This window comes from Mauremys mutica, chromosome 1 (assembly GCF_020497125.1).
Source record: "Mauremys mutica isolate MM-2020 ecotype Southern chromosome 1, ASM2049712v1, whole genome shotgun sequence".
In the NCBI taxonomy this organism is placed as follows: domain Eukaryota; kingdom Metazoa; phylum Chordata; order Testudines; family Geoemydidae; genus Mauremys; species Mauremys mutica.
Genome location: NC_059072.1, coordinates 88,904,931 through 88,918,426, shown reverse-complemented (window position 1 = coordinate 88,918,426; position 13,496 = coordinate 88,904,931). Strand labels below are relative to the sequence as shown.

Sequence of the window (13,496 nt, the reverse complement as noted above, 5' to 3'; positions counted from 1 at the left end):
TGACGGAAAACCTGTTTGTCAACTGTGCCTTAATACAGACTTTAAAACATGTTTTCTTTATATAAATAACTCCTTACATAGTGTCTGTGTTAGGTAAAAAGCAAGTCCTTACTCACCTCTCCAGCACCCGAGTTCGTGCGGAGTTGGTATGGGGCTCACAATCTGTCAGAGACCAGACAACACTTCGTTGATCAACGGGCTCACACTTATCCTTAGCTTAAAAGGCTTCGGAGTAAGTGTGGCAAGTTTATTAGGGTTGAGCATCAATATTTATACACAGAAGTAAACAAAGTGATTAACAGATCATAATGGTCATGCATAATCAATCAAGATTCTACAGGATAAAACAGGTTAAAATGTAAATTAGAAAAGACAAAGGGGGAGATGGCTACTTAAGGGGAGGTGGGGTGTCATGAGTAGTTCGCAGGTCAGAGCTTTGATTAAAAGTTTCAGACAGAGACATCAAGTCTGAGTTAAGTTTCAGTTCATCAAAAGTTCAGACTCAACATTTGTACATACATTTCACAATGCTGTTAATAACCAATATGACTCCAGCTTTCATTTAAGACCTCGCATGATATTCTTTGGTGAACCAGAATATAAATACCATCATCAGGACAGTCCAGTAAACCCCCTTGCCAGTTGGCATTAAGAGTTTCTTGGGTCACAATTGCATAAAATAGACATTTTTCTCTTTGAGAAATTTGAAGCTATCAGCAGCTCTCCAAGGCCAGGCAGTGGAGCACTGGTGTTCAGCTGAGCGCTATCTCGTGGTCTGCGGAAAACTGGCTGACTTTGTGGAGATGCCTCTTTTCCTTGTTTCCATGTGTTAAATCACACAAAGAGAGTTAAACTTTAGAGCTGGTTGAAATCTTCTGTTTCTGTGGAAAATTTTAACAAATAACCCTCCCCCCCAATTTTCCATTCAAAGTTTTTATTTCCCCCCAGAAGTTTTAAAAAAACAAAATATTCAAGTTGGAAATCTTGCTGCCTCATGGGAGTTGTAGTTCAGGTGCCTCAAGCTCCCATTCTCTTCTATTGGCTGGACTTCCTGATCAGATGATGTCTCCCATGATGCAAGATGGTCTCCTCTCTATGCGAGGTTTGGTGGTTTTTCATGGGAATCCCTGGCTATGATCCATTATGAGATGTTGTGCAGCTGGAGAGCCCGCCTCATAGAGGAGAATGGGTATATGAAGCAACTGAACAACAACTGTCGTAAAGCACCATGTCAGCATTTCTAAATCAAAATATTTCAGGTTTTGAGTGAAATATTTTTATTTTGGGGTGTTTAATTTTTCAATGAAAAATCAACTTTTTTAGATAATTTTTGTTTAATCAAACACTAATTTTTCTGTCAAAAACATATTATTGTTTTCAGCCAACCCTGCTAAGATTACTTTATAGTCTTTCCAATATTATTTTTCAAAATAAACCATTTTTGATGTGCCAGAGAGAGAACAGCTGGGAGGATGGGTCCATGCAATTATGAATGAAAAGGGAGCTGTTCAGTGCAACAACCTTTCTATTAAGTTGTGCTCCGTACTATGCAAAAGATTGAGAATCCACTGATGTTTACTATTGATTTCAGGCAGCAATGTTCCTATAAATACCGCCTGATGACATAAGAAGGAGTGAAGCTAATGTGGCTGTCTGGCAGATTGAAGTTATTTTTAAAGTTTCAGCCATATGACCTCTGGTTATGTGAGATCACATGGGGTAGTAGAAGAGGAGATGGATCTGTGGTAGCAGGAGCCTGGACAGGTATCAACTGTATCTACTCCTACAGCCCCATGTGTGTAATGCATGTGTGCACACACAAAAGTGCACAGCCAACTTAGGGTGCTGAATATCTTTCACCTGACTTAGAAGAAAGGATGCTAAACTGTCACAGAATTTGTGTTAGACTAGTACAGTGATTCTGATTTCAGTGGAACTTGTGAGCGTGTTTCTGATGAGCACTCTCTCAATCTAGAAAACCTGGTTGGGTGGAACTGAGGAAATGGTGACATAACTGAGCATCTGTCAATGGATTCCAAATGTGCTGTTTCCTGTATTCCTAGGACAATGAGGAAAGTGAGGGGAAATCCAAATAAACGTCGTGTGACAGGGAAAGGAGAGGAAGCCTGAAACAATACCCAGGACACCATCGAGAATGGAACTACCACTTCCCACAGTGTTCAGGGGCAGAAAATACTGAAGGGGGCTCTAGATTAGACTCTTCAAAAGTTGGCCAGCAGCCACATCACCTTAGGCTGTGATCTTATCATATGTTAGAACTAAGTCGTGTTAGGCCTGTCAGTACTTAGATGGGAGACCTCAAAGGAAAAGCTACGATGGTGCAGGAAATGGAGTTGGTGATATAATAGGAAGTCACTCTTCCCTCTGATTGAGTGAAGTCACTGCCCTTATGCTGCCTTCTACTGCTGCAGGTGTTATCTTTTGGAAGAAATGTGAAACCAAGGACCAGATCATTAGTGGCTATTAAGGGTGTCCCTGGAGTAGGAATATTAGGTCTGGTGTCTTGGCCGAATTCCAGGTTACGTAATTCTAGTTTGCCTGAAGATGAGGGGATGGATCACTTGATTACCTGTTTTGTTCATTCCCTCTGGAGCACATGGCATTGGCCACTGTCAGAAGACAAGATACTGGGCTAGATGGGCCTTTGGTCTGACTCAGTATGGCTGTTCTTATGCTCTAAGATTTCTTTTGGTAAAAGTCTACTTCCTGTCCTAACATGTTGGGTAGAGTTGATGTGTAGTTAAACACCTGCCACTTTCCATGTTTATGGGTACTGTAGGTAAAGTTGCTTGTAAAGCACTTTGGGATTACTGAGGGTGAAAGGGGCTAAACTAAATGTAAAAATATTAGTATTTAGTATTAGATATTTTTTGCTGATGGGGGTCCCACTCAGTACTTGGATCTTCCATCGCATGATTAGTAAAACCCATCTAGGGTTGGGTATGACTTTGAGACCTTGTTAGGACAGTCCTGTGTATCTGAATGTGCACACCAGGACTGGAAGAAACCCAATCCTAAAGTCAATGGGCATTTTGCCTGAGTAAAGATTGAATTAAGACAGAAGTTTCTGCCTGGCTGGCTGAATGTGGAAGTGAACACTTTGACTGGATCTCAGCTTCTAGGCAGCTAATTGAAATGATGTTCCTGGGAAGTTGGGAAAGGGGAGGGGAGGGCAGGAAAAGAAGCAATTTATCTGTATTATTATTGCCACCCAAATAATGAAATGAGTTGGAAAACAGAGTCAGTCTTTCAATGATTTATTTACCATGAAACAAACACCACTCATGATTAAGACTATGTTTTAGTCACAGATATTTTAGGAACAGTCATGGACAGGTCACAGACAGTAAACAAAAATTCACGGCCCGTGACCTGTTCATGACTTGTACTATATTCCCCTGACTAAACCTTGGGAGTGCCGTGGATGCTCATGGTGGGGCATGGGTGCTTGGGGGGGGGGGGGGAGCGGCCTGGGAGTGCTGTGGGTGCCTGGGGGGCCCACAGATGTTTTGGGGAGGCACTCCGGGGGGCTAAGCAAGTGCTGGGGGAGTGGTGTGGGGGGCACTGTGGGTGCTTGGGTGGGAGCAACCCAGTATCCCCACTTGTGCTGGGGGACGGTGGGGGAAGAATTGGCAGGACTGGCAGGCTCCCAGCTTGGCTTCTTGGAAGTGGCAACATGTCCCTCCCTAAGCTTGTAGATCTGTGTGCTGCCAGTTCCGCAGCTCCCATTGGCCGGGAACCGCAGCCAGTGGGAGATGTGGGGGCGGTGCCTGCAGGAGGGGGCAGTGCATGGGAGAAACATTTTGCCACTTCCAGGGAGGCCACCCCCACAAGGTAAACACTGCCCAAAGCCCTCACCCCCTCCCGTGCCCCACCCCCCAGCCCTGAGCCCTCTCTCACACCCAAACTCCTCCTGCTGCTGTTGGGGTGAGGGGGGCGGTGACCCGAGACTGCCCCAGCAGTGGCCAGTGCAACTGGTCCAGGGGTTGCCTGAGATGCTCGGGCAACCCCAGAGCCAGGTGCACCGGCTGCTGCAGAAGTCACCGAGGTCATGGAAAGTCACGGAATCCATGACTTCCATGACCTCTGTGACAAACTCACAGCCTACTCATGATGAATATTGAAAAGAAAGGGAGAAGCTGTGACCAGACTGGCTGGTCTCTTCTAGCTGATCTTCCTGTGCTCTCTGGGCTGAATTGCATGTTGCTGTGGATCCAGGGCTGTCCTTAGCTGGCCAGGAGTTAGTTGTGGGGTATTGCGTTGCTAGAGCAATGTTTATAGAGATCACGCAATATGTCTGCACTCACACCAAGATAAAACACTTTCGCTCCTATGCAATCCACAGGGCCATTTTCATGCACTCATTTTCATGCAAACAGCACTCACGTACTCACACAAGTGGAGATGTGCACAGACTTATACACCCATTACTTATATGGTATGGATATGCGGGACTGATGTTTGAGATCACATACGCATACAATACGCCCGCCCGTCACTCCTCCCACACCAAATATACACAACACTGCTAGTACTGGGTCTTTATTTACAGCGTCTGGTAGCCAGAAAGGCAGCAGGGACCCAGCACTGGGGTATGGATGTGGTAGAATATCAGAGATCACACACATACAGAAATACATATACACTGACACAAAATAGCTTCAGATTCATTTCATTGAATCAGCGTCACATCAGAGTCATTACTCATATGTGGCAATCATTCTCGGATGTGAGATGCTCTCAGTGACAACTGCTTTTGGTTTTTTAAAGTACATAAAACCACATGTTCCAAGAACATGGGAGGGGCATAAAACAAGAACAAGACTTCAAACTTTGCTACTCTGGCTTGGCTTTTCCCCCACCAAGAGTTTCCTCAGTGCTTCATACATTTAAATCCTCCTCTTTAGGTCATTTTTTCATCCCTGCACTGAGATTCCGAAGTTCCTTGTGTATAGCTCGTTCTGCATGTGGGACTGAAAATGTACCTAGACCTAAGCCTTTTCCCTACTAATCTAAAGCTAGCTTCCAAGTCCTCTCTCCTACAGCTATCTTAGCTACTTATATGCTCCCCTCTCCCCACAATGTGTAAGCACTTCACAATATGCAAAGTATTGAGTTCCCAATACCCCTGGGGGATAAGGAAGTGATATTATCCCCATTTTGCAGATGGGGAACGGAGGCACAGAGGGGCCAAATGACTTGCCCAACGTCACACAAGAAGTCTGGGGCAGAGCAGGGTCTCCTAAGTGCTAGGCTAGTGCCCTAACCACTGGACCACCCATCTCTTCTACATCACTCTCTTTCATGAGTACCAATATATATCCCAACCGCAGAATCCTCCACAGCACTCGCTAACAGTGTATTGCTGTCTCATGAGACCTGCCACCTTCACACTGATACCCCAAGACACCTAACTATTGACATCTCTAGCTATCGAATCCCCTGCCACATCTTACAACTGGAACATCTTTTTTGCATGAGGAACTGTCACTCTCCTCTACATATTTCAAGAGGCGAGCCCTCCTGTTAAGGGATTTGATCCCCATTTCCACTTTTTCCCCCTCCCATCCCGAGAGCTGTACTTGGTTTCCTGCAATCTACATGCTTTGTGCCTATTTGAATTCAGACAGTTCTCTTCCTTTGTTGATAGGGTGTTGGGCTGGCTGGTGAGTCAATAGGAAACTTTCCATCAGATATTTGCCCTGTGGAATGCTTCCCTCTGGGTTGGAAGCCATTCTTTTTAACATTCTTAAACATTTTTTCTTCTTTAAATACAATTCTAAAGGCTTAAAATAACTCTATATAAATAAATAGGAAAAAAATATATCACAATTTCCACTTTGTCCCACAGCACGTGGCAAAGAAAATATCTCTTTAAAAGAGAAAGAATACTTTTTGGTGCATAGCGCCTGCTGAGATATTATGTGTGCTGTGCTGCCATCTAGTGGATATAGTTTGTCACATCTCTGGCTACTTTAGTAGGAAATTTGTGAGTGCTGGATATATCAATAGATCTCACTCCCTTTACCTCTATGAGAAGAAGAATTCACAGGTTATTTACAACAAGGGAGCAAGACCAGGCAAGGAGCCTTTTGATCTGACTCCAGACCCATTCCTCTCTGCCATCATGGAGCAGCACCAGATGGGAGCCAAGGAAATGTGGGCAGATTAGCCTTTAATCCAGCATTTACCCTACTGGTCTTCCACTAAATGTAGGCTCTGGAGTCGTTCTTGTCATTTACCCTACAGGCTAGATCTCCATCATAACCTCAAATTTTAGTTCAGTGCTGCAAGGAGGTAAAAGCATCAGCTCCCTTTTAGAGACATGCTTGCTGTCATATTTAAATCAGAACCTTGTAACTTGTTCTCAGCTGTGGGGATGGGTGCCACAAATGCTTGTAAAAATAACAGCAGTAATAAAAATAGTGACTAATACGGCATCTTTAACCACACTTTTGGTTTTGGCGGTTTCAGTTGGATGATCCCTGGGGTTTGACAGTGATCCTGGCACTTGAGCTGGGGTTTCTTGTGTTGGAGGAAAGTTCTGCTCTGGATTCTAAGAGTTCACAGACTTCATCCATTGCTCTGATGCAGGACTCAAGGTTTTCAGCCAGTTTCTGGATTTTTGCCTTTAGCACAGCTTGGCTCACCTTTGTGACCTCCCTCGTGTACTCTGGCACAAGAAAGTTGCGTGAACCGTAGAATACCATGAAGCAGATGGAATTGTACAGCGAGATGGAAGCGTTTTTCTCTGACTGGAGCAACAGGGGGTCCATTGGGCCCTGTCCACGGTGGAGGAATTCTAGGCAGCTCAGGATTTCCCTCATCTGGTTCTGACAGTTCACTGCAATCTCCTGCACCCTTCTCAGTTCCCTGGAGTTAGAGAGCACTAAGGAGAGATCGGAAGTGACATTGACAGCCCCTCCGGCAGAGGCTACACCCAGGCCCACTGCAGAAGCCAGGAGAGATGCCCCTAAAGTGGCAGGGCTCAAGGAGAGCCCTACGATGGCTGTGATTGCTCCTACTGCACTCAGGGAACTCCCAGTGATGTTTGCAATCAGGGATCGCCTGCGCAGCTTGTTGATGTTTCGTGCAATCTCGCGAAGCTTCCTGATCTGGCCATGCAGCTTGCTTCTCTGATTCAGCAGCAGCGTTTGGAAGTGGCGTGTAGGGTCCAGTGCTGGAGGAAAGGTTATAGCATCTCTCTCCATGGCCCTGTCAGGAAATACAAACAGATGGGCTTTACTCAGCCAGTCAGTCTTAGGAGTGTGTGTTTGAGGATTGGTTCAAGGCTCTGTCTGCTGTTTCAAGGTAGTGCAGGTACCAAGGAGGTGAATCCCAGGCACTTGTTCCTTCATGGAGATCCTATGGGGTTTATCCTGGGTTCTTTCTGTTTAAAGGTGGTGAATACAGAGACTGATGAGGTGAAGCCTAGAGGGATAATGCCTAGGACATGGATTGTCAGTGGAGGTCAGGTTCCCCATGGGGAGTTGCAAACATATTTCAGGAGGGTCCCACATCCATCATCTTTTTCTTTAAGGTTCGTTGTGAGTGAGATCCTGAAACATTTTTCTATTGTCACTGTATGAAAAATATTGAGAACCATATTTCTAGGGTGAATTTGAATGGGAAGATAGTAAAATAAATGATTAAACAATCAATTTGTAAGCCCCTAGAGTAGGGGTCCCCAACGTGGTGCTCGTGGGTGCCATGGTGCCCGCAGGGGCATCTAAATGCACCCACGTCCTGGCCGGCGATGGAGCATCCGCCGAAATGCTGCCGAATTTCTGCGACATTTCGGCGGTGACGCCTCTCGATGACATCACTTGTCGGCGGCAAATGACGTCATCGAGAGGTGTCGCTGCTGAAATGCCGCAGAAATTCGTCGGCGATACCTCTCGATGATGCCACTTGCTGCTGACAAGCGACATGATCGAGAGGCGTTGCCGCCGAAACGCCGCAGAAATTCGGCGGCATTTCAGCGGATGCTTTACCGCCACCACAGTCCTTCATCTGGCGCCCGCTAGACGAAAAGGTTGGGGACCACTGCCCTAGAGGATAATAAGGTGATGAGTAATAGCCAATGTGGATTTGTCAAGAATAAGTCAGGCAAAACCAGTTTAGTTTCCTACTTTGACAGGGTTACTGGCCTAATGGATGGGAGGAAGCTGTAGACATGATATATCTTGATTTTAGTAAAGCTTTTGATACAATCCCACATGACATTCTTCAAATATGTTAAGGACTGTAATAAAGAGGATGGTAATTGATTATTTTCCAGGTCCACTGGAGGTAGGACAAGACCTAATGGACTGATTCTGCAGCAAGGGTGATTGAGGATACATATTGGGAAAATCGTTCTGATTATAAGGATAGTCCTGTAATAGGCTTCCAAGGGAGGTTGTGGAATCCCTATAATTGGAGGTTTTTAAGAACAGGCTGGACAAATACCTTTCAGGGATAGTCTAGGATTACTTGGTCCTGACTCAGTGAGGGGGATTGGACTTGATGACCCCTTGAGATCCCTTCCAGCCCTACATTTCTATGTTCTCTTTTCAGGCTGTGAGCATTGTGTGATTATTACTGTGGTACTGGTGTCATGTACTTAGTTTAAGGGAACAGAGAAACAATCTAATGATAATGCCTAGCTCTTTATAAAGCATTTTTCATAGTTGATTTCAAATCACTTAGCAAAGTATCATTATCCCCATTTTACAGATAGGTAAACTGAGGCACAGAATGAAATGACTTTCCCAAGGTCACATAGCAGCAGAGCTGGGAATAGAACCAAGTCTCCTGAATCCCAGTGCAGTGGCCCCACTGCCTCCCTAGCTAGAGCAGTTTTGCAAAGGAGCTACAAATATGTGTACACTGCAGCCAGTGATGTGATTGCAGCATGTGTAGCTATCCTTGAGCTAGCTTTAATCTAGCAATGGTGAATACCAATAGCAGTGAAGTTGTGGCAGGATGTATTTCAGCACAAGCTGTACAAATCTGCCCATGATCCTGGGTGTTACTTGGGCAGATAGGCTGCGCTGAAGTCCATGCTGCCGCGCCTTCACTGCTATTGGTACTTGCGCTAGCTAGAATAAAGCTTGCTTGGGTATGTCTACGCGACCTGCAGTCACACCTCACACCTACAGTGCAAGGGGTTCTCGGGACAAATTATTTGGTGGCCTCAGAGTGTGGCCCCCAACTCTTGCTGCTCTCGCACTTTCCCCTAAAATACTTAATTCGCATTAGGAAAAACAAATAAATATGCACATATACACGTCCATATCGTTGTAATTTATTTATTGCTAACTAGCAAGTCTGCTGTGACAAGTGGTATTAACAAACATACAAATATCACTTGTCACAGTAGACTTACTCAGCCCCAAGAAGTCTGGGGACAAATTAAGCCCTGGCTGGTGGATCGGGGGAGGCAGCAGGGTACAGGGGCGATGCAGGGGCGGGGAGGGGGGAGGTGTTGCCCAGGGGAGGCAGCGGGGGGCTGGAGCCTAAAGCCCTGTGGCTGGAGCCCGAAGCCTTGTGGCCAGAGCCTGCCTTCCCTGCCATGCCTGGGCTGAAGCCCAAATCCTGAGCCCCACCGCCCCTGGGAAGGTGGGGAGTTCTCCGGCTGCCCAACTCGTTCTGGAAGCCCCAGCAACCAAGGCTGTCCTTCCAGGAACACCAGGAGGCTGTGGTCACAAGAAAAGCCTCTGGTGGTCACATGCAGCCACGGTGGCGGCATTTGAGAAACACAGAGACAGACCCTTAGAGGTTGTTTCCTGTCTGATACAACTTCATGTTGAAAGACAGGCAGCCACTAGAGTGCCAGAGAGTGAAAGATTTCTGTGGCAGGGATCCTAACCCACCCCATCTCTAGAAGACACAGGTAACCAAATCAACGCATTAACCCTATTCTCAACCACCATTCCTGTCCCCTAAACTGACAAGCACTGAGCCAAACATTTGTGCAGAACATAATCTGACATGATAATAATATATAAGAAATCAATTCTGGTAGCCCCTTAATCATTTGTGCTACTGAGTTTCTTGCTGAGAAAATGAACATTTTTCTAAAAAGAAAACTGCAGTCTCACAGACACTACTAGTAAAATAATAATTTTAAATATATCCCCCTCCGTTCCAGGCTTTCCTGTTGTCTCTCCCAATTTACAGGGAGAACAGAATCTCCAGCCGCTCTCTCCCTCCCCCGGTTTTCAGAAAAAAAGTTCCCTATGTATTTAATTATTTAAATAGTAGTAATAATAATATAATTAATAATAGAAAAGTGCCTGAAACAGACCAAAAATGTTTCTGGACAGAATACTCTTTCCTAATCATTGGTGCTGAAGGGGTCCCGAGGAATAATATTTCCAACTTACCTTTCGTTTCCAGCCAATCTCACCAAGGACAAATTTTATGCTGTTTCTGGATTAACCCAATTTATAGTTCCCACGAACCAATTGCTGCAGTGGGAATGCTTTGCCTCATAGTGGGAGTTTGCCATTTCCTGCCCCCCTCGTCCAGAAGGATGTGACACACTGGAAAGTGACCTGGAGACAGCGCAGCTCACATCATGTTCAGGAAATGATCCCGTCAAATGAACATTGTGTGTTCGCTTTTCCTGAAGTGCAGGAAAAAAAAATCAGACTATTCCTGGCTCTGAATGAGAGCAGTCATCCTCCTAGGGGAATCACTGCCCTTCCTCCCCTTTAAATAGCTAGTGACTTTATCCAGTACAACACCGACTGGGATGAGTGCTAGCCAGTCAGCTTGCTGGATGAGTGAACCCTCATGTGCGTGTAACAAATAAGGAATAAATAAAATACACTTTCAACCAATCAGTTTATTTGCTAAGCCTAGTGTACTTTTGAAAACTGAACTCTGATGGAGATCCTAGTCCAGGGGTGAGCAAACTTTTTGGCCTGAGGGCCATATCGGGGTTGTGAAACGGTATGGAGAGCCGGGGGGGGGGGAAGGCTGTGCCTCCCCAAACAGCCTGCCCCCCGCCCCCTATATGCCCCCTCCCACTTCCCACCCTCTGACTGCCCCCTTCAGAATCCCTGACCCATCCAACCCCCCCACTTGTCCCCCTGACCGCTCTCTCCTGGGATCCCCTGCCCCTAACCGCCCCCCAGGATCCCACCCCCTATGCAACCCCCCCTTCCTCTGACTGTCCCCTCCCGGAATCCTCCCCCAGCCCCTTTCGGAATGTGGCCCTGTGAACATGGGCGGAGGACTCAGGAGGAGCAGGGACAGCTGTGCAGACGGAAAGAAGTGGCGGTTTCCCCTTCAAAGTGCCACTTCTCTCTGGCTGGCCGTGCAGCTGCCCAGTGCTCCTCCTGAGTCCTCCGGCCGCGTTCCCCGCGCTCCCGCCACGCACACTGCCTGCCTGCTCCTCTGCCCCTGCAGTGCAGCCCCTCCCCCCCTGCAGGGGGTGCGCCGGTGCTGAGCTGCCCGAGCGCCCGGCCCTGGGGCCCCGTGTTGTTGGGGGGCCCCAAGCCAGGGCACCCTGTGTTCCCTTGTAAATCTGCCCCTGAGCCACGCCGCCCGGCTGGAGCCAGCGACACCACCGCGCTGCTGGCACGGTGAGCTGAGGCTGCAGGGGAGGAGGGACAGTAGGGGAAGGGCCGGGGCCGGCTGGGAGCTCAGGGGCCAGACAGGACGGCCCTGTGGGCCGGATGTGGCCTGTGGGCTGTAGTTTGCCCACTTCTGTCCTTGTCTCTGACTGGCTGTAGCAGACACACGACGTGAAAGAATCACTGGCCTACACCAGGGAAGCTGTCATCAGTGGCGAGCAATCGGTGTAGCTGCACCAGTGCTGACTCTTGAGTGTAGACAGGATCATGCAGAGGTTTGTAGTGACTGAGCTAAAAGAGGTTTATCCCTTAACCCGACTTTGTTCTGTTTACAGTCCTTACCTGTCGCGTCATATTGAATTGAAGCTGTATACTCCTCAGGGTAGGGACTGTATTTATATTTCCTTTTGTTAGGTGCCTAGTATGGTATAGGACGTTCAAATAATTTGTGCCCAGAAAGAAGGGGTGCATTTGCTGGATAATTAGTCATGATGAATTAGTCACCCAGCTCTAGTCTTAACACACCCTCTGGCCTGCCTTTACACAAACAACATTGGCAAAGAGCAGAGCATATTCCAAGAAAGGGTAGCCTCAGTGGTATTTTTTGTATTATTGACAGTGTCACTGACCAAAACCCAAGTATAAGCTTAAAATCCTCTTGTAATAGCCAGCTATCTACCTATGCACACAGGATGTGCTTTCAGTTAGTAGTCAGGTGGTCTCTCACCAGAAGTGTTATAAATAAGCAAAGCTGAGGATGTGTTTGTTGGTCTGAAGGTTTGCATGGCACTGAGGATGGGAGGATGGATGTGGCTGAGGAGATGGTGAAGACAGAACAAGCATTAAACAGCTACAGGCGACCCCTGCCGATAGTGTGTGTGTGGGGCGGGGGAGTGAGAGCAGTGGCTTCAGCAGTGTTACTAAGCATGCTCAGTCAATGTAAGCATGCTCAGTACAAGCCAAGCAGCAAATCGGGGTGGGGTGGGGCACACGTCTCCTCTGGACTATTACCATGCATATAACAATAGGCTGTTAAGGACAAATATACTGGAAGTACTGACCTAGATATCTGTGATGAAATGAACCCCAGCATGTTACATTTGTAGAGCTCATTGGATTCCAGCCCCCACCAATGGAAACATTTGACTTTTCAAAAATCTCAAAACTGAAAAAAAAAATTTTTTGATTGGTAAGTTTTGACCAGCCCTGTGCATTTGGTTTGCAACCTCTCTTGCAGAGCCTAACACTCGATGAGGACTGGTGTACTGCTCTGAGCACAGGGCTAGGAACCAGGCATGTCTGAGGGTTCATTCTGACTCTGTTGCCGGGGACAAGTCAAGTATCCTCGTGGACTCATGTGCCTCCTCTGTAAAACGGTAAGACTATTTATCAACATCACCCAGGTGTTGTGAAGATTCATTAATTAGCATTTGTCACATGCTTTGAAAATGAAAAATGCCAGGTAAGTGCCAAAAATGTTTTGGTGGGGAAAAGAATGTGCACAAATGCAGCTGTGAATGGAATGTTGTGTTGGGGCTTCAAATACGTCACCAACTTCTGGAGCTTTGACAGGCAAAAAGGGTGCATTTTTCCATTGTAGTTGCTCAATTGAATTAGCGTAACACAACTAAAAACCCTCTAAAATTCTTGTACGGCTACATTAGGAAAATGGTCGAGTTGTTTAAAACATGCTAGCCAATACCTTTTCAAAACCCAGGTCTAGTCTACACTACAAAAGTTTGCTGGTATAACTATACAGGTATAACCTGCCTAGCATAGGTGTAGTTTATACCAGCAAAAGAGGGCTTTTGCCAATATGGCTTATATCAGTTCATCGAACAAAATATGCTATGCTAGTTAAATGACTTTTTTTGCAGGTATAACTGCATCGGCGCAAGGGCTTTTGCT

General features: G+C 46.5%; 1 protein-coding gene across 1 annotated transcript; it reads right to left on the bottom strand.

The window, feature by feature from the left end:
* Window positions 1–3,471: 3,471 nt before the first annotated feature.
* APOLD1 (apolipoprotein L domain containing 1) lies at window positions 3,472–10,514 on the bottom strand. Its single transcript, XM_045002176.1, has 2 exons — window positions 10,392–10,514; window positions 3,472–7,236 (listed from the first exon to the last, which is right to left on the bottom strand). The coding sequence occupies exon 2, from the start codon at window positions 7,230–7,232 to the stop codon at window positions 6,492–6,494; it is 741 nt and encodes a 246-aa protein (XP_044858111.1). The 5' UTR covers window positions 7,233–7,236; window positions 10,392–10,514; the 3' UTR covers window positions 3,472–6,491.
* Window positions 10,515–13,496: the final 2,982 nt, after the last annotated feature.

Coding starts and splice junctions, on each gene's coding strand:
- APOLD1 (XM_045002176.1), bottom strand. CDS start 7,232: ATGGAGAGAGATGCTATAACCTTTCCTCCAGCACTGGACCCTACACGC.